Source organism: Fundulus heteroclitus, chromosome 5 (assembly GCF_011125445.2).
Source record: "Fundulus heteroclitus isolate FHET01 chromosome 5, MU-UCD_Fhet_4.1, whole genome shotgun sequence".
NCBI lineage: Eukaryota > Metazoa > Chordata > Actinopteri > Cyprinodontiformes > Fundulidae > Fundulus > Fundulus heteroclitus.
In genome coordinates, this window is record NC_046365.1 from 19,252,591 (window position 1) to 19,274,268 (window position 21,678).

A 21,678-nucleotide genomic window follows, 5' to 3' on the forward strand; every position below is an offset into this window, starting at 1 on the left:
GCCTGATTTGAGTTTTCTTGTGGAAAAGTAATGTGGTTTAACAAAACCATCCAGATAAAGGACAGATAAACAGTTAAACTTTTAATTCATCTGAATGATTCTGGTATTGTAATGATCGGAGCAGGAGACCCAGAATACAACCAGACCAGCAGAGGTTCAGTGTAGAATCTTCTTTTATTAACAAAAAGTGAAACAGGGAAAAAAAAACAAAAGGAACCGTCAACCCAAAAGACGGCACAGAAACAGACGGACTCACGGGGCAGGCCAGGCAGGAACAGACAGAATGGCACAGGTTTTTGGAGACAAGGGGTCCGTTCTTCGTACGTTGCTTAAAACATCCGAGATCAAATGACACATCCAAGATGACTTCATCCGGCTAATCATGATCCGGCTAATTGGGTTCTTCCAACACACCTGTTGTTTACGATTAGTATCACTGGATTGAGTTATCTGAGACAACTGCGCGTTCATGCGTTTGTTTAAAAGGGGAAATGTATCGATAGTAGAAACAATGATCAGCAATGCTGCTATTGGCTGTTCAGCATGGCCAAAGAAAGCCCACAGTTTTTCTCTCAAGCAGAACAATAGCTTTTAATGGAAGGTTATTCCGAATTTGAGTCATTAATTAAAACACCTCAAAATCTGTTAAAGCCAGGAGAGAGGGCTGGCAAAAAGCAGCAGACAAATTAATGCGTAAATATGTCCTTGGTAGATGTTTCTATCACATTCTACAGCATGAATTTTTGCATTTTAATAATTTGATATTATTTGTTCTTTTATATCAGAGCCTCCACGGGGCCCACTAGAACATGTGGACAAGTAAAAGTGGAATATTCTACAAAATGGTAGCCTTTAATTATTACACTTTATTTTAAAAAGGCACTTGTTATGTCAAGAAATCCAAATTTCAGTGTCATTCCTTAGACACGGGAAGTAAAGGACACGTGCAAACTGGGAATTTTAACAAAAAAAATCTTTATCTCTTCTTGGCAGTTTTTTTTTTAAATAAACATCTGATTTTTGGGCGTGCATTATTAATAGTTGTTCTTACCAATGTGTTCTCCCTCATGTGGGCTTCTCGGCTGCCGTACCGATTAATTTTATTTGGGGTCATCAGTCGTTAAGGGGAGTGAGTACAAATGCGCACTTCACTTTTTAGAGTTTTATTGGTATAATAAACAGAAATCTCTGTGACAATTTCTTTTCACCTCACAATTATGCATTACTGTCGTTATATTAAATTCCAATAAAATGCATTTAAGTTTGTGGTTTTATTGGAAAAGTAAATATTTTTGCAAAATTGGTTGATTATTCCAAAGCTGACGCGAAACCTTTCTTGACTGCTTTGAATAGTCGTCGTAATAAACCCTTCGAACCCACAGCACATGGTTTCCAAAGTCTATTAAATACTGGAATACTGTGGATCACATTATACAGCATTTTCATTCTCATTTTGTTCCCCCTATTGGCCCGCGAACCTGAGCGGGGAAAGACTTAATGAGTAAAGTGTTGCTTTTGGAGGAAGTCCAAGGCAAGCAGCTTGAAGAACGGCGCTGTCTCTCCAAAAGTGTTAATGGTCGGGCTTTGGAGAATTATGATGAGATTAGCCAAGCGGCCGGTGTGGCGCATAATACCGCGGGCCTTTATTCACGTCTCTTTCCGATTCTAATGAGAGGCGATGCTTTACTGCAGGACTCTCTGGTGGTGTGGCCGGACGTCGATAAAAGTTTATTCCAGTCTGTGACGTTGCGAGGCATCGATCGTGGCGCTCTGTTGAAGCTCAAATCATCCCTCGCTGTGACTCCTGTGTAAACAGGCATGAACAGGGAAATAATAACTCGAGAGAGAGAAATCTGTTTATAACGCGCGCTTATTTTTGTGTGCTCGACCCACTCTTATATTCCCTTACAGTCTCTGGGGAGACTACATGCAGAGCTGCAAATTATTCCTCAGGAAGCTCCCCCTCCACCTTCCCCGTGTGTGTAAACATAGGAATGGAGACATCAGGGCTGCTGCAGCAGCAGATCTTTCCTTTTCAAGCAGCACGCCTTGATTCTCGGCAGTCAGAGGTGAGGCGTGCACGGAGGAAAACAAAAAGGTAAATCTTGCTCCGTGGAGCGTGGACGGAGCAAACACAACAGGAAAGTTAATGAGATTTTGAGAATGAAGAGAAGATGCACTTCCTTTGAGCTGCGAAGCAAGGCTTTGCTCGAACAGACTCGGGTAAGAAAAGCTGAAAAGTGACTCGCAGACGGCCCTCTCGAAGGCAAACCGTGTCCCAGCGCGGTCCAGAGCGCATGGCCACGAGCTGAAGGGTCCCGCGTATGTTCTCTGAGCTCCGCTGCCACTCTTGGTGGATAAATAAGCAAGCGTTTCGGTGCCACTGAGCGAAATGGCTCTTATCTGTCTCTGCCATTAGAGAGGGGGTTCTATTATAAAGCTTTGCATTATTCAGTGAGCTCGAGAGACTGATCATTATAGATTTCAGCCATTTTCCATGCCAGTCCCCTGGAGTCCGGCCTGAACCGCTGGCCGACGCGTCCATATGCTAAATCTGACCTTGTGCTCTGCGGGGAGGAGCAGGTCAACAGCGAGCGTATCGGGGACTCCAAACATCGCAGAGCGTTGAGCTCGTGGAAATGGCTGCAACACATCAAGAGCCATTGGCACGCTCTTCCGTCTTTTGGACAAAATGTGTCTCGGTAAGCTGAATAGTTTGGTGTGCGGTCGATGCAGCAGTTTTTTTTTGTTTTTTTTTCCTGGGTTTTTGCTGCAAACCAGTGACAGGCACGTGATGAGAATGAGAGGAAACATGTTGAACATATGGTGCTGCAGCTTCCTCTTTATTGCCTGGGATAAGAGATGAATATTGAATAGATGTACGGTGCTGAGCGAAGGTATTTGCCACCTTGCAGGTTTCTTCTGTTTTCAAACCTCAATGTTTCCGATTGTCAAACAAATTTTAATACTGGATAGGCACAACTTGACCAAATACAAACGTGGATTTTATTTTAAGAAAGCTTTCTAATCTGGCTCTATATTAAAAAGTAATTGCCCCTACAGGTGCTTACAGATACGCTTATATACAGATAAACCCCGTAATTAGCTTTGGCTGTCACTAAAAACGCAATTTTTATTAAATAATACTACGTATTTTTCTGTGATGTTATCAAGGCGTTGGTTGTTTGTACCTGTGACACTTTTTTAATTGTTTTTTCTGTTCTTTTTATATCTCTCTCTGCAGGTGTAGAAGCAGACTCCGAGGATGTTATCTGGAACTCTCTTTTTCCTCTGTTTTTGTCACCTTTACTCCCTTTGGGCGTTTTGCCTTCTTTTTTTCTCCTGCTTTCTTTCTCTTTTACCTTTCCGTTTCAGTGGGGAGAAAAAATAATTGTCCCCTAAATCTAGTACGTGTATGTGCTCTTCCTGCTGACATCAAGCATTTGCAGTAACTGGCTGTGAGTCTCATACATTGCTGTCGGGGTTTCTGACCCACTCTACATAGTATTTAAATTTAGCCCAATGGGAGACTTTGTAAGCATAAACAGTCTGTTTTTTAGATCATACCACAACATCTTAGCCACATTTAAGTACAAACTAGGCAAATTCAAATTCTTTATTTTTTTATAGCCCTTCAAACACAGACGTGCTGGAGTGTTTTGGATCGTTTGTCCTGCTGCATTATCTGAGTGGTCTCGAAGTTAAGGTCACGAACGGATGACCAGATATTTTCTTTCAGTATATTCTGGTGGTGAGTAACGGTTCCTTGAATCACAGCAAATCATCCAGGCCTTGAAGCAGCAAAGCAACCCAACATCATCACACTACCACCACAAAGTAAGACTGGAAATTGTGATGTTCTTTTTCTGAATTGCTCTGTAAGTTTAACATGAGACGTATGCACTCGTTGTGGAACCTTCTACTTTTGACCAATCAGACCTCAGAATATTTGATCAAAAGTCTTGGAGATCAGGATGTGTTTTTGAAAAAGTGTCTCTTTTTTTTCCCATCAATGAACCATAGACTCCAACCTTACCATGAGGAAAGTGTGGCCTGCAGAGCCTTGACGTTCTTCTTTTCTGCCCTCCAGGATAAGGTGCCAGCGTACTACTGGAGTAGTTTTAAAAGGCCAGTCGATCCTGGGAAATGTTGGCCACTGTTCATGTTCCTATTTGTGGATCATGGTTCTCATTGTGGTTCACCGAAGTCCTCAGAAGCAGCTTAACAACCTTTTCCAGACTAATTACTTTGTTTCTCATCTGCAATACTCATTTGAAATTAATTCAGGTTATATAGTTTTGATAATAAAATCTTTTTCTCTGATCTGAAACCATTTAAGTTTGGAAACAGATTTTTACTCCACCGTGATTGGCATACCTTCCTCTGTGCTGTCTCTCGGCGAGGGGCACCGTGGAGTGGGAAGCAGAGAAAGAAATGTTCTGGCCCAGGGTTACATGAGGCCCTAAGCAGAATTTTATTTTGAAGACCCACATTTAGTTAAAGCCACATCCTCTGCTGAGCTTCCTGCGTTAGAGTCCCTGCTTGATTATGTTTGCATCAAAACAGCTTGTTTTGCTAGGTGACTAGTGAGTCATAAGTGAATTGGATTGACAAATTGTGTTTTAGCTTGACGGTCACTTCGCATAGTTCATTATATAATCTGAACTTAGGACCAAGTTCCAATTTTTAAAGATCTGTATTTCATGTTCAAAATGTTTCCTGAGCTCAAGAGAGAGGATATGATGCCTCACACCAACAGGATGACCCTTATATTCCCCTTTTGTTGAAGCTTTCAGTGAATTTAATTTAAATTTCAGTTCTGCTTTGTTTTACAGAAGAAAGCTGACACTCCCACAACTTTGCCAATGTGCACATGTTGTGAGACTTGCCCTCCTGTCAGAGGCGTCTAAGTGCAGTTGTTCAGTGTGGAGAAAATCCTCCTGTCGACTCATTCTATTGATGCATCTTAATGAGTTAGACGATCTTTAAAGAGTTGATTTATTTCAGTGATGGAAAGTCGAACTCATATGATCTGGATTCATATCACAGAGTGATGGCACCTTTCAAGCAGCAAGCCCGGTTTACCTTGATGATTATGACTTATGGCTAATGGAAAATTGTTTCCAATAAAACAATGACATTATATAAAACCAATAAAAATAAATCTTTAACTGAAATATTATGTTATGACCTACACCATGATGAGGAAGACTTAACAGGTTGTCCCACAGTCAGTAACACTGTCCCACAAGGAGGGCTAACCACTGAAGGACATTGCTCAGGAGGCCGCCTGGCCGTTCCTAAGATTATTAATGGAAGTTGAGCAGAAGGAACGTTTTGGTAGAAAAGGTGCAGTAGCATCAGGGAGAATTGTGGAGCAAAGCTCATTTAAGAGATCGGGGTGGATTCTAAAGGTGTGGGGTTGCAGCTGGAGCCAGAGCTTCAAGAGCTGCCTGACACAGACGCATCCAGATAAGCAACGACCTTCACTTTCCTTGTGTTAAGAACCATTTGTGAACCAGAGAAGTCAGAAGCATCTTACCTGGGGGAAGTAGAAGAAGGACTGAACTGTTGCTCAGTGGTCCAAAGTCCTCGTTTCAGATCGGTAATTTTTGCATTTCATTTGGTCCCAGAGTGTGAAGGAAGACTGGAGAGGCACGTGATCCATGTTACTTTTATGAAGTTCCCATCATCGCTGATGACTTGGGGAACCGTGCCATCAGCTTTTATTGGTCAACTGTGTTTTATCAAGTCTAACTTCAGAGCTGCCGTCAGTCAGGAATGCTTTAATCGCCATATCGTTACTGTGCTTGATTGGCTAGCAAACCGGCCTGAGCTAAAATCCCACAGATAATCTATGGAGTACTATCAAGAGGAAGACGAGAGACATCAGCGGCAACAATACAGACAAGCTGAAGGCCATTCTTAAAGCAATGCAGGCTGATTGCCTACATGCCATGCTTCATCGATGCTGTAACTCATGTAAAAGGAACGTAGACTAAGTACTGAGAGGGCAAACTGTAATGACTGGAAGCAGAGGACCCTGAAGTCAGCCAGACAAGATCAGATAGCGTTAAAAAACAGTTTGAGCAGCAGGTCAGTAACCAGAAGGAGGCTTCGGGAGATGTTACAGTCACTGAAACTTCAGTCAATAACCTTCTCACAATCCGGAAACAGGCTGGGAAGGTGAGTGAAGGTGAGTGAAGGTGAGTGAAGGCTCCTGTTGGCGGGTAATGTCACTGGTGAAGCCCAATGTGATCCAGAGTCCGATCAGGGTAGCTTGAAGGATCTTACTCATGGGGCTGGCAGGTAATCGGTGGTCAAAGGACAGGCACAGGGTCAGAACCGTGATGGCAGAGACAGGCAGGATGGTCAGTGGGAATAACCAAAGTCTGGAGTCCAAGAGCAGATCCAGGGTCAGAGCCAGGTGATCAGAGATCGAGGGAAAATCCAAAACAGAATCCGGGGGCATAGTCAGGGCACAAAAACAGGTCAGAGATCCAGATATCACGACAGTCAGGTCTGATAGGGGTTAGACAGGCTCAGAGAAACAGGAGGCAGAAACAGGCCGGCAGGCAGGGTACAGAACGCTGGATTAAACTCACGGGTGGCTTGTAATAATCTGGCACTAGTGACTGGTTTGAGAGCTGGTTATATAGTCAGAGGTGCAGGTGGATCTGATGAAGGCTGATGAGAACGGGGCAGGGCTGCACAGGTGTGTCAGATGGTGAATCAGACCAGCACTAGTGCCAAGATCATGACAAAAACTGTACAGTCCATTGTTTACACTGTCTCTCAAATGCCGAGCTACCCTTCCACAGGCCTTAGCCAGACGCTGCTGTACATTCACGCATATTATCTCATCTTGTTGTGTTAAACAGGCTGGTGATTTTCCACTGCTTAAGTTGAATGTTTCATCTTCTTTTTTACCTGAGTATGCTGTATTATCAATAGTTGTGAAATACTTACTTTAATATTTATTTTAACTTTGATTTTGGTGTTTCTGATAAAACTCATCCCGTGTTGCTTTAAAACTAACTTTAGGTTAGATAAGCTTGTCTTTTCACTACTATAAACTGTGTGTAACTTTGTCTATGTCTTTGTCACTGTCACGCCCGAATTTCCCCATTGCGGGACAGTAAAGGAATTTCTCATTTTATTTCTTTTGTTATCTTAGATATGTATTAGTATAATTATATTTGTTTATTGATTTTTGCTATCAGTTTGTAAAATAAATGTATCATTATTTGTAATTAATATGAATATAGTGAATTTAACTTTTTGAACAAACTAAGTGTTTGATGCTGTTGAAATTTCTTCAGATGCTTTTGTACATCTGTCGATATGTCCTGTGTGAGTTTGAGAAGTCCGGGCGCCCTAAGTAGGTGCATAGCCATGGGTTCTTCCTGATTAAAACCATTGAAACACTCTCCTGTCACGGTAAACAAGCTTTACATTACTTCTATGGCCACTTAAAGCATTACTCCATGATCCGCGGCTCTTCTTATAAGGATCGCTAATGCCGCCCCACAACAAAAAAATGGCTCTGGCTATAATGTGCATGTGCTGAGATAAGGAGAATCAGTTACATGCCTGTCCTGCAGCTCGCCAATTACACTTTGTCGTTAACTATTTGTTACTGCCACAGTTCCTCGCCTTCAGCGTGGCACCTTGCTGATTACAAACGCGTTGGGTCGATAATTAAACAAATTACAGCAGACTGCCGGGTCAGTTTTTATCCCGTATAGCGAGCGCTGTAAACTGCCTCTTGAAATGCAACAGCGAAAGGGAAAGAAACACGAAAGTATTGCTGAGAAAATAAACAGGCTTTTTAACAGTGCAGGTGTGGCTGAGTTTTACGCAGCGTTGGCTCTGACCAAGGCGGTGCCAGGCCCCTCTCTATGAGAGCCTGTGCAGAGGCTGAGGACTGCTGAGAAGTCCAGGTCATGAGTGGAGGTGGAGAAAGACAAGGAGCTGAGCCATCAAGCATCAAACCAACGTTACATTCAGAGTTGGTTTTAGTAGATCTCAAATTGTTCATTGAAGAACATGTGTCCTCAAGAATAACCATCCTGTTCAACCATTAACCTTCTGAACATTTAACACCACATTGCTTTAAAAAAAAAAATCCAAGACAAAACAGTGAAATAGTCGTTTAGTTTTTCACCAAATTGGAAGCTGCAGAATTTCTTTGGGCCTGCACAGAACTCTCCGAGTCCTCGAACGCAAGCCATGCCGACCTCGCCAACGTGAATATATTCATGCCATTTTGGAAGGTTGTCGTTCCACTTGGAGATTCACGGTTTCAGCCTTGTGCTGCCTTGGTTAACTTTCAATCATAACAGAAGAAAAAGAAAAGACCTGGAAAAATAAATAAGTAAAGAGATTTCTCACCAGGATGTCATAGCAATATTTTGTGTCCTTGTGCTCCATGAGTGACCTTTTCCACAATGTATGTCTTTAAATCAGGCATCACTGTTGATTTCTTTCTTCTTCTTCTGCTTGACTTACAGGGTTTCGTTATCTGCAGTGTGTTTAGAGACAACCTTTGCCATTTTGTTGTTCATCTGCAAATGAGCCGTGCCACAAAAAATAAAACAACTGGACTTCTATTGTGAAGCTGAAGACGTTTCGCCTCCCATCCAGGAAGCTTTCTCAATTTAAAATGTCTGGATGGGAAGGGAAACGTCTTCAGCTTCAGGAAAGAAGTCCAGTTGTTTTATTTTTTAACCTTTTTCGGCTTAATCATGACCTGGATGACTGAGAATCTTCACCAAAATATAGACTCGTGTGTTGCAAAAACGAAGAATGCAGACTTGCATTGGACCATATAAAGGCTCGGGACTGGACTCCAGCTCCTGGGCTGGGACTCGAGTTTCTGCAACAGCGTCCAGCTCATGCAATCAGAAGTAAATGTAAAATGCTGTGTGTAGATAATTTGAGAACATTTAATTAATGTCAACCCCTCTGAGTTACGGTGTTGTGTACAAATGATTTGGTTGTCACACTGAAGCTTTGCACGGCATATTTAGGTTCTTATGAATGTTTCCCAAGAGCCCCTGCCAGCAAAAGGAGTTAGTCGGCTGCCGATACTGTTAGTTTTGTTTATTCTAATGCTAACCGTGAGCAGCAATTACAAAAAGCCCAAAACCGGGCAGATTCTCCTGGTAAAGGTACATTTGATTTGTTAGCCGGTGGACAGTTGGGTACTGGTAATAGCTTATAAGAACATGTTCATGGTTGTTTCTTGCATTATAGTTGAAACCAATGTCTCAATTTAAGTCAAATTCCCCTTAGATGGGAAATGGTTTGATCAATCTGTATAATCTGACCCAATCTGTATAATCTGATTGAATTTGACTTTGGAAAGTGCCTTGAGATGAAATGTTTCATGAATTGGCGCTATATAAATAAAATTGAATTGAGTTGAATTAATTATCAACCAACAAAGTATTCTCCCACTATCAAATTTGCCCTAATATTTTTTTTTTCAAACTAAAAGCAATTTGTGTTTGATGCATTAATAAATTTAACAATAACAGGTGATTTTCCACTGCTTTAATTGAATATTTCATCTTCTTTTTTTACCTGAGAATGCTGCATTATTAATAGTTGTGGAATACTTACTTTGGTATTTATTTTAACTTTGATTTTGGCGTTTCTGATAAAGCTCATCCCGTGTTGCTTTAAAACTAACTTTAGGTTAGATAAGCTTGTCTTTTCACTACTATAAACTGTGTGTAACTCTGTGTGATTTTTATTTTTTACATTTTCACACTGGATATTTTCCATGTGCTTAAACTTGATTTGAATTGAGGCTTGCTTTAGATCTGGACAAGAAAAACTGTGAACGTCTCTGGAAGGCAAATATTATGAAATTCACACCATGGGAAAGGGCTTTTGGAGGAATCAATTAGTTTTGCTCAATATATGAAGGTCTGTGTGTGTGTGTGTGTGTGTGTGTGTGTGTGTGTGTGTGTGTGTGTGTGTGTGTGTGTGTGTGTGTGTGTGTGGTCTTCAGCAGTCAATGGGTGACACACAGGGTACACACTAGAAAGGTCACTAGTCATAAGCATGTGGTGTAACATAAAACATTTTCTTCCTCTTCTCTGGAGTGTTGCTCCTAGTGGGATGGCGTCCTGGTCGATGAGCCGTATCGCACACAAAGCTGGGCTCTTCTTCTTTTTTTTTTTTTCAAACGCTGCCCAAATTGTCATAAAATCCATGCCTGGTGTATCTTCAGAGGGTTTAATATTTTAAGATTGACGTTTCAACTACTGTCTTCTACAGTTCAAGAAAATAGATGAAACTACTGCATCCTGCAACATGCGGCTTATACTTCTAAATCCCAGCTACCTGTAATGTGTCACATCGCAACATCTCCGCCGTTTTGGAGCTGATTGGAGAAGTGAAAGTATGAAACGTTTTGATGTAAACGTTTCATATGCAGCAGAAAAGAGTGCGGAGGGAGTCCTTGCTCCTGAGTCCAACTTAAGGTACTTTCTCCTGCCGAGCCAGAGTTTTCTCCTTACCCTTGCATATACATCACCGGTGATTTGCCTTCCCAATATGATATCTGTCGGAGCGTTGCGCTTCTTCCTCTGCTGGGTGTCTTATTTATTAATGCCAGACCCGCGGGGCACGGTTACATAAGAGTCTGTTTAATTATTTGCAAACGTTTTCCTTTCCCTTTAGCGCCTCCGCTGTTGTAGTGGTGGGAATTAACCCGACTCCCTTTCAGGATGTGGGATCTGAAAGGTTGCTCGAGCTGAGAGGGTTGTGGGAAAACACGTTGTTGTGGCGTGTTTTTAGGAAATGTGAACATCCTGTTGTACTGTAACTTCTCTGATGGGTAAAAAAAAAAAAAAAAAGCCTTTTTATTTTTTTTACCCATGTTAACAGGCATACAGCTTCCAGATAGAGAGAAATACAGGGCTGTGTTGGGGAGGGTGCTCTCAGCATAGGATGCTCTCATGGCTGCGGTGGTCATTAAGGCTGGACCGCAAGAACCGCAAGAACAGATGAGGGAGGAAGGCTTTTAAATGAGGTTTTTTTTTTCTCTTTCCTCTTATGTTTCTCTATTTCAGATTAGGATGCCTAATAGCTTGTTGTAAGAATTCAAATCACTCTATTTTTTTTTTTTTTTAGGTTTTAACTGATCAAAGCAGCTGATTACAAACTCTGACACAGACTTATAAACCACATTTAACCCAACCTTTGAGACTTTATCAGCAACATTACTGCATAAACAACATTTTTCGTTGTTCAAGGAATGCACAGAATGTAGATTTCACAGTAAAAGCCAGAAGTAGTGATTTTATAAGTGCCATTTCATAAAGCTTATACATCCATAAATGGTTTATGTTATGCGTTCATCTTTTGTTTTTTGTACTTTGTATAAATCAGTTAAAAACAAAGACATTTATAATATTTTGGATATAGAACCATTTTTGAAGAAAACACGATTGTATGCAGTTTAACTATAGAGGGCGCAGTTCTGTTGTTTTGCCCATTATCCCATATTATCCCAGGATAAACCTAATGAAGATCCCTGGAGGATAAGTTCCAATAATGGACGATTTCAAAGTGTAAAGGTCCAAACTCTCAGAATTCATCAGCTTCCAGGTTTTTACCTCACTGACATAAAACTTTTTTTACTAATACTTTACGGTAAGTCTTGAGTGATCAAAACAAACAAGGTATTTCCAAAATCCAGGGACCAAATACAGTCTGTCTCAAATAAAGGCTCATCATTTTAATATGTAATATAATTAATAACTGGTGGTGGTTTTAAAGCAGCCAAACAATGCCACAAAGATAAAGCAACATGATTATTAATAAGTATATGACCGCTGTAAGACATTCATGATAAAAGCCAACACCATTTCTTTAACTTAACCCCAAACAGCTCAAAAAGTCCTTCCCAGTTTTTTTTTTTTTAGCACCATAACATCTCCTAAGTAAATGCCCCAATATTTAAATAATTTTATCCACTTTAACTCATCAGGTCCCTCGCCTGACAATTTACCAGCTAACAAAGCTTGACTCCTAATCTACTTCACTTTGGATGGAAAAGCTGTTTCAAAACATTAAATAACCTCTGTCAAAGCTGGGACACAGGACTCTCCTGTTACAGCCACAACAATGTCATCCGCATATGCAGAAAATTGAAACGGTAAAGAACGTCCAATCATTTTTACTCCATGTAACCTTTTTCCAAGTAGACACAGCAAAGGTTCAATGCTTAAAGGAAACAACTTACCTTACATTGGACGACTTTAAACAGCTCTTAAAAGGAGCACTTAAACCCTCACTGTCCTTCAAAACATTCTCAACGTGGTAATAGAGGATTCTGATCATGGCAATGAAACCAGAGGAGAAGCCAAAAGTCTTCAAAGATATTACTGCTCAACTTGATTAATGGCCTTTTCTTGGCCGAGGGAAATCAGACCAAAGTTCATGTCCAGTAAACGAGAGATGTCCAACTAGCCTCCGATTAACAATATATGATCTCTTCGTCGATCTGCCAGGGATGCAGTAAGACCAATCAACATGATCGATCACTTTTCTACATCTGGTCGCCAGATGAGAAGATCTTATAGCTAGCACGTAATGGGCTGATTGCTCTCCAATTTTTTGTTTCATGAAGATCGCCCTTCCTGGGGGAGAAAGTGAGAACAGCTCTGGGACAGCTGATGGTCACTTTTCTCCTGGCTTCACCGTCATTTAGAACTTCCAGATGATCTTCAGCCAACTGGACCAGCATGATCTACAAAACACCACAGACAAAACATCTACTCCTGGAGCTTTACCACATTCAGCGCTCAACAGCGCCTCCTGCCACTTCTTGCAGGGTTAAAGTGGGCTCCAGCACCCCAGTATCTTACTCTGAAATGTTTGTGAAGCTATTAAAAAAAAAAACGTTCAGTCATCACAAGGTCTTCTCTGTACTCACTGACGTACAGCTCTCTTCTGTAATTCTGTCAGCTCTTCTCCATCTTTAGATCTTCCAGTAGATGAATGAGCCGAACTTTTCTACTCTGAGATGAACATTTAGAGGGAGCACCCATGTCAGAGATGTTTTCAGGTGTCCTGGCTGATCAGCCAAAAAAGTTTATTTTTGATTTTCCAGTGCCTGAAAATGACCTGTTTCCTGTGAAATTATAGACTCACAATATCAGCCTCTAATTCTTCAACAGATTTAACCATCCCTCATGACATTGTGTGTGTATTGATTACAGAACTGTTGATTTTTTTTTGTTTTACACCCACCATTGCTCTACAGAAGAAAACTGACTTTCTAGATTTCCACTGCTTCAACAACAAAAAAAAGAAAGAAAAAAAGCTTCTTATTCAACAAACGTGATTCAGTTTATCAGTATTAAAATGCCAGTATGTACTCCTAAGCTTTATTCCAGAAAAAAAAAACACCAGACACAAATTGCACAACCTCAATATCTGTAACTGATGACCAAAAATAGAAAGACTCATCTAAATTTGCTAAATAAATATAATTCTCTTCACAGAGAGCCCCAGTAAACGGCCTACTTTTCCATGTTTAAAACACCACAAATCAAAAAAATCATAAGTCTCAACAATACGTTTCAATATTCTCCTTAATGTGACTCCAATGGTTCCTGTCTAAATCATTCACTGTACAATCGAGATCACCTCCTAAGATCAGGTCACACACAACTCAACAGTGTATACTTGGATAAGTTTTCTTAAAAAAATAACTCCGGTGATTCCGAAGGAAGTCACTAGTCCATACATATTTGATAAGGTTAACTTTGTGTTTTCATACTCAGCAATAACTTTTAATAATCTTCCAGATGTGGCATCTTCCGCTTCATCTGAAACCGGAAGGACGTTTTTTGGGAGAAGACTCTCTTCTCCTGCACTCTGTGAGGTTTTATGTCCCCATCCCCTTCTTTCTTCCAGTCAACTTCATTATATCAACGCTGTTTCTTGAGAAAAAGCTATTTCAATACGTTTTGATTTTAGAAGTTCATAATTCAAAGCCCTTCCGTTCCACATCTCTTGCTCCATTGATGTTTAAATATGAGATTTGATAGCTACTGGTGGCCACACACACACAAAAGAGATTCACAGTAAGAAAAAAATACAGCATCTTGTCAGCTGGCTTTTAACTCTCTGATGCATCATTTAAATGGAGCTCTAACTTTCTGCATCAGTTTTTTGAAGTCTATACACTTTATTATCCCCTAAGCCATCAGCAATCCTGTTTCTCATTAACCACTTAGCTGAGTCAACAAACAAATTTTCGTCTGGGAAATAATCATTAACAACAGCATCCCCTTTTTCTTTAGTTTCTTCAACAACAACAAAAAAAAATAATTTTCTTCTGTTCAAGACTGAAGCCCATTAAGTTCTCTAAACATCAGGAACAGAGGAATCAGAAAACGTATCAGAGTCAGAATCACTTTGGCCCAATGACCGCTGGGGAAAGGCACCGGACCGCTGGTATAGATCACTGATGGACGGGTCATTTCTTAAAATCATATTCACTAGTCTTCTAAATGAAGCAACTCAACATTTTGTTCCCAGATGGAAACATTTTCACAGCCGACACAATCTGACCATGACGTGACAACTCCTTCAGCAATACGCGAGCCAAATCAGACATGATGGTCCTTTTTGCTGGCTTCGCCAGAGGGAAGAGTGTGCGCATTTCTCAAAACAATTCCCCTCTCCATTATTCGCCTTATCAATACAACCCCATTATTCATCCCGGAAGCTACCTTCACGCTTCCAAATCCAACAAGTTCCCTTACAGCCGAACCACACTCCTCACGCCAGCCGCCGGCACTTTAATGCCATGCCGACTGGGAAGCCACCCTGACGCGTTTGGATCCATTCTGTCTTCCGGCCATCGCACCCAGCTGTACGCTGGAAACATGACATAACACCAGTGGAAGAAAGTTGTGTTAACAGAGAGTTAAAACACGAATCACCGCTGTAAAAAGTAGAGTTCATCAGACCTTTAGGAAACCTCACATTACTTCTCCTAACCACACGTGCAACAGACACTCACGCATGCGCACGCGACAGATAGATAGATAGATAGATAGATAGATAGATAGATAGATAGATAGATAGATAGATAGATAGATAGATAGATAGATAGATAGATAGATAGATAGATAGATAGATAGATAGATAGATAGATAGATGAGAGAAACAAATAATCAAATATGAATAAATAAATAAATTAATAAATAAATAAATAGCGCCTCTGAAACATATACTGTCCTATTGTATTTGTATTAAAACGTAATATTCTACAGAGTATTACGGGTGGCCATTTCCTCATTCTATAACTCGCAAGTGGATCAGCACTCAGGTCCACGTTTATCTTTGTAAACTGAAAGCCGTGACTAAATGCTTGTTCCACATGATTCGGGCTTTGATTTATTAAGGCATCCTGTTTTGTCCATTTCTCTTCTTTTACGCGCCGCCTGTATGTGTACGGAACACGCCGGGCGCCACCTTAAATAGGGTGCAGGGAGGGTGGAGGGATGGGGGGGGGGGGGGGGGGGGGGGACTGAGTAGGTGTAGCAGGACCCGCTGCCTCCCCTCAGTGATGCGGCGAATCTGCGCTCCCTCCTGTCCGCTATATAAAGCGCGCACAGCGGCAGCAGCGCACAGTTTTCAGAGGACAGCTCCGCGGTGGTGAAACCTCTCTCACGGCCGTCACAGCTTTCACACCAGGAGAGGGACCATGGAGGGATTCTCGTGGAAACTTTTTCTCTTTTCCAGCCTGTTTGCTGCAGCGGGCTCCGCGCAGGACTTTGGACAGACGCAGTTTATTTGCACGTCGGTGCCCAAAGACGTGGACTTGTGCACCGCCGCGATGCAGAACAGCGGGCCGGCGGAAGACCTCAAGACCACCATCATCCAGCTGCGGGAGACCGTGCTGCAGCAGAAGGAGACCATCGTGAACCAAAAGGAGACAATCAGGGAGCTAACGTCCAAGCTGAGCCGCTGCGAGAGTCAGAGCCTCCCGGCGGCCGCGGGGCCCGGCGGGAGGCGGCCGGGGGCCAAGAACACCATGGGGGATGTATCCCGGGGCACCGCGGACACTTTGGCGCAGCTGGGACAGACTTTACAGACGCTTAAACAGAGACTGGAGAATCTGGAGGTAGGCTGAGGAGAGAGGCACTCGCTGCTCCAAAGTTCATTTACACGAGTCCCCTTAAGTTAAACTCTGTGTTTTATTTATCCAGAGAGAAGCATTGTTTCCGAGTAATCTGGGTAGTTAATGATATGATTTTGATCGCCTTGAATTGATTTAAGGAACGTTATTTGCAGGAATCTGAGCAGGATAGTTTTCCTCCTCTCGTCTTTAACTTCCTATCTGTCTCCCTCTGTCTAATGCAGCAGTACAGCCGAGGAAATAACAGCGCACAGGCGAACAGCCTGAAGGATCTGCTGCAGAACAAGATAGATGACATGGAGAAGCAGGTTCTGTCCCGGGTCAACACGTTAGAAGAAAGCAAACCGGGACACAGGAACGAGACCGACCAAAGGAACAGAGTGGAGTCGACGCTCACCTCTCTGCACCACCAGATCTCCGACCTGGAGAAAGGTGCGTCTGGATTTACATTACGCACAGGACCTCTAGAACCTGGCTTCCTTTTGCGCTTTGAGTGTGAATATAAAGCTAGATGAAAGCACTTTCACTGATTTCAAAATCACTCAAGACAAAAAAAACCCCCAATTAAAACCATTTCTTTGTGGCGCACAAATTATGGCGCACAAAGAAGAACTGCATCGGTTCGCACATCCAAACCTGTTTGCTCTGTTGCTTCGCTGAGTTGACTTTTGTCATTGCCGAAATAAAAAAAAAATAGAGAAAAAAAGACGATCGTGTGAGATTATACATACGAAGGGGATCTTTGCTGCAGAGGTCACGGTAGAGAGAAAGTTTGAAGGGCGCGTCTTGCACTGGCGCATTCTGGAGCAAAGGGTCTTTTCAGGATTTCAACACGTGCAAATGCGCGTGCTCACGATGTAAATGCGAGTGAAGAAGAGGGTGGAGACGGAGACATCCTCTGCATCAGCAAAAATCTCTAAAGTAGAAAAAAAATGCTAGGAGCAATTATGCAAACGAAGAACATTGCAACTCCCTGTTCCATTTTTCTTCAGAAATGTGATGTGATTCTAACGTACACTATGGCTGCATTCTGCATCGGTCTCTCCTTTATTTAAACAATAATTACTAATAGTTTTCGGGTGGCACACAAAAACTTACAATCCAGAGCTGAATTTGAGTTTATTTTTCAAATTGCCTCATTGATATGGAACATATATATTGCATTAAAAATTAAAGTATACATAACTACAGCCAATGTCCTATGTGTTATCGTTACTATGTTATTATATAGAGAGAAATGTGTCATTGTAAAGGAAAATTTCCAGGTTCATATTATTATATTATGTTAGGGAATGTGGATCATAATGGGCAAAAATAAAATCCTTAACTCTTTCATCTGCAGGCAAAGAGACCAGGATAGCAGACAGATTCCAGCTCACCTTCCCATTAAGAACCAACTACATGTATGCCAAAGCCAAGAGGAGTCTTCCTGAGATGTACTCCTTCAGCGTGTGTCTCTGGATCAAGTCCAACGCCTCACCTGGGGTGGGGACGCCCTTTTCCTACGCCGTTCCGGGCCAAGCCAACGAGCTCGTGCTGATCGAGTGGGGGAACAACCCCATGGAGTTCCTCATCAATGACAAGGTAAGTTTTAATGTAAGAATCGTGGACTACAAGGAGGGTTCAGACGCTGTGGCTGGTTTAGATTGTCCTCAGAATAGTTATTAGAGGTCTGAACTGTGGGAAAAGGCGTTATTACTTCTTTTTTATTATTATTGTGCTTGGATGAGTCAGAGCGGACAGACTGGAGACAGATTGAAAACGGGTGATGAATTGTTCAATAGAGGCCATTTTTTTATATATATATATATATATATATATATATATATATATATATATAAAAGGTGAGACACATGAAAGGGGAAGTGATTCAGCAGAGGGAAGAGAGGGTGTTGATCATTCATGCTATTGTATACCCTGAACAGGATATTGTTAACCGGATGAAAAGACGGTGCACTCAGCAGATATCTCCTCTCTTCAGGTTGCAAAGCTGCCGTTCCTCATCAATGACGGAAAGTGGCATCACCTCTGCATCATGTGGGCCACTCGTGACGGGATGTGGGAGGCCTTCCAGGACGGAGTGAAGCGGGGCGACGGAGAGAATCTGGCACCGTACCACCCTATCAAACCAGATGGAGTGCTGGTTCTGGGACAAGAGCAGGTGAATACTCTTTCTTTTTTTTCCTTTTTTTTTTAGTACTGACTGCAATCTCTGTACATAAATCCCTAACAGATAGCTTTTGGAGAAAGATTAGAGGTGGAGATATTCATACAATCAAACTATGCGGACGCTTTAAAATGTGTCCAATTATGTTCATTTGAGATTGCGTTGTCTGCTTGGCCTGAAATAAACAATGGAAACACGATTGAAGGCTTAATTTCATTCCAAGAATTCGGACAAGGCAGGATGCTTTGTGGACCTGTTAAATGACCAAGCAGAAAATTAGTATTGAACTTCAGTAACAGCTGATTTCTTCACATTTCAATGACGACGATACCAAATAATCTTGTGTCTGAGAGCAAACTGTGCTTGATATAATGCTGCTGTTTCATATTAGCAATGTTAAAAAAAATTCTACCAAAATAACTAAAACAAAAATCAAAACAGTTGTTTGTTCCCATATTTCTGCCTTTTAGTAAACCAGTGTCTTAAGAACAAGTGTTCACACATCTTCAACTTTATATTTTTTTTTACATTACTTTGAATTCATGCGATAAACGTAACAAATTGTTCACTAAAACACATCCAAAAAAAAAAAAAACATGGCAGGCATTTTTATTTGCCCCCCTTTTAATCTGATACCCCAAAATAAAATCTAGGACAGTCTAATTGCTTAAACACAGAACTATTTTCATCTAAACCATTCAGTGTAGCTCTGGCTGTATGTTTTTTGGTTATCGTCCTGCTGGAAGGTGCAGCCTTATACAGTCTGTCTTCCAGGATTACTCTGTATTTAGCACCATCTCTTGGCAGCTTCCGTTTTCCCCATTTTTCCCCTACAGGGCTTGAGGCAAACCAAAAGATGGTACTTCTCATGGCTTTTTTTGCAGCAGTGGTTTGCTTCTCACCACACTTGCAAAATCCCAGGTGTGTCTAGAGTACGACTAAGCTGTGGCTCTCTGCAGCTCCTCCAGAGATACCATGGATCTACCTGCAAATGGGACTCATTAGGATTTACTTTCAACAATGGCTTCCATCTTGGCATTCATCCATCAGGTCCAGATTTGTGGAAGTGCACGACTAACAGGCGTCCCACCTGAAAAGTTACTCTTGGCCTCTTGGTCTCTCTTCTGATGAATGCTAAATTTTCCAGGTGGACTGAACACTAAAGGAAATTTGTTGCTGTAGATTTTATTGGGTGATATCAGAGTAAAGGGGGCTCAGCATAATTGCTCGCCAGTCTTTTTTGCGTTTTTATTTGTAAACAATTTGGGAAAATATGTATCAGCCTCTTTCCATTTCACTTTGTGTTGGTCGATCTCAATGCCATGAAGTCTGTAGCTGTAACATGACTAAATGTGCAAAAAAGTTCTAAATCCTGCGTGTTTTCTGGGTTCATACCCTGACTGTGCTCTCATCTCCTTCCGCAGGACACGCTGGGTGGAGGCTTCGATGCGACACAAGCCTACGTGGGTGAACTCGCACACTTAAACATCTGGAACAGGAAACTCTCAGTGGCGGAAATCTCCAACTTGGCGACCTGCAACAGCAAAGCGCCTACCGGTAACGTCTTCTCCTGGACAGAGAGCAACATTGAAATATTTGGCGGAGCCACCAAATGGACCTTCGAGCCGTGCAGCTCAATCAACTGAGCCGCATCTCCTCCTTCTGGAAAAGAAAGAAAACAAAAAAAAAAAAAAACAAGGCCTCCGTGTAATTCAGAGCTTTTGTCGTTCCTGTCCTCATTTGACCTTTGTTTTAGAGAGTTATTGGTAAGCTTAAATCTGGGATTTATGTCATTCTTAGGTATTCCTGTGCAAAAAAAAAAAAAACAACACCTTTCAACTTGAGAAGGGGGAGGAAAAAGAAAAAAAGAAAATCTCATTCCTCTTGGAAACCTCTGTGAGAAAATATTGGTATCTGCTGTTTTTTTTTTTTCCCCCTTTCTTTCTTGGATGTTGAGTTGAGAGCACACCTAAGCTTTTCGTCCTGGCTTATTTTTCGTCTTGGACTGGCAGCTGGCAATCTGCGCCTTATGTTTCGACGATTCACAATCCAAGAGAGGAATTACATAACCGGTCCCATCGCCCTCCCCCTCCCTCTCCTGTTTTCCTTGGAGAGCGGGAGATTACGCTGTCCGTCCAATTTTTGTCAGTGTTTGGCGCTGTGAAGTGATGTCCGATGCGGTACAGCTCCTAATGACCCCCAGCCTCCTCCTCCTCAGCCCTCAATGGCTCCACCCACTCCGCCCCGCCCTGCCCCGCCCCCTCCCGACCCCGACACCCACCCCGCCCTCCGGAACTTGCACTGTGACTGACAAAACATGACACTGCAAAGGATGAAGGACATTGCAAAAAGTCAGACTGCGGGTAAAAGTCGATCTGTAATCATCGTTCGTTTTGCGTTTTTTTTTTTTTTTCTCTCCCTGTGAGAATGTTGTGAACTTGCCAACATCGCTACGAAGCCTGGGTGCCTTGGGCTGGTATGAATATTCAGCACATTTGGTACGTTTTCGGTTGCAAATTCAGTGTTTTACTAGTTTGTGTTTTTTTTCGTTTTCTTATTTAGGTTAATTTATTTTTTTGAGCTGGGTTAAGTTCCTTGTTCTTCTCTCCTGTTGGTAAATGTGATTTAATTCTGGTTTGTTATCTGACATGACGTGTTTTGGCAGGTGTTTGTACTCCTCTGTATTAGGAATGTTACAGTGTCTGTATAGTAACAGCATGACTGACAGAGTGCTGTGGAAGCATTGTTGAAATCTGCTTTACTATCCTCTCTGGGTCTGGGTTTTTTACTGTATTGTTATATGCTCCAAGCATGGCAAAACTGACAGATGAAGAAATTTAATTTTTGTAATAAAATTGTGATACTAAATGTCAAAAAGTATCCCCTGGCTTTATGTGCGCGGAAGAAAAAAAACGGGGGCCGCATCAGCCGGTAAAGAGGGAGAGGCGTTAGCTGCACAGGCAGGGAGGGACTTCCAGATGCCCGTTAGTGCAGTGGCGTCTCTTGTAAAGGGGAACGCATAAGCTCTGCGGTTGTTGCTGCTGCTGCTGCTGCTGCTGCGTGGCACGAGGCCCGCCCTGGAGCCCGAGAGTCAGCCGGAGGCTAAAAGTACCCGATCGTGTCCGTCTTTCATCGTGTGAGTGCAGCCAAAACCAGAACCGCAGCGGCTTATAGGCTCAATTTCATGAGTAAAAAGTTAGCTTTCATAGCACGTTGCTAAACTAGTTTCAAAGCTAAGCAACATTTTCAGTGCTTTCATGTTACAAAAAAAATTAAATAAAAATGAACGTCCTTTCAAAATTGTACATACGTCTTGATGTCAAAGACCAAAATA

General features: G+C 41.9%; 1 protein-coding gene across 1 annotated transcript; it reads left to right on the forward strand.

The window, feature by feature from the left end:
• Positions 1-15,602: 15,602 nt before the first annotated feature.
• On the forward strand, positions 15,603-21,221 carry LOC105940178 (neuronal pentraxin-1). Its single transcript, XM_012882654.3, has 5 exons — positions 15,603-16,162; positions 16,402-16,609; positions 17,520-17,761; positions 18,159-18,338; positions 19,769-21,221. Exons 1-5 carry the CDS (start codon positions 15,743-15,745, stop codon positions 19,988-19,990), a joined length of 1,272 nt encoding a protein of 423 aa, XP_012738108.2. The 5' UTR covers positions 15,603-15,742; the 3' UTR covers positions 19,991-21,221.
• The last annotated feature ends 457 nt before the right edge of the window (positions 21,222-21,678 follow it).

Bases quoted from the DNA above. Each gene is read 5' to 3' on its own strand.
- LOC105940178 (XM_012882654.3), top strand. From the start codon at position 15,743: ATGGAGGGATTCTCGTGGAAACTTTTTCTCTTTTCCAGCCTGTTTGCT. The intron at 16,610-17,519 runs GTGCGTCTGGAT...TTTCATCTGCAG, and splicing joins GATCTCCGACCTGGAGAAAG to GCAAAGAGACCAGGATAGCA. The intron at 18,339-19,768 runs GTGAATACTCTT...CTCCTTCCGCAG, and splicing joins TGGTTCTGGGACAAGAGCAG to GACACGCTGGGTGGAGGCTT.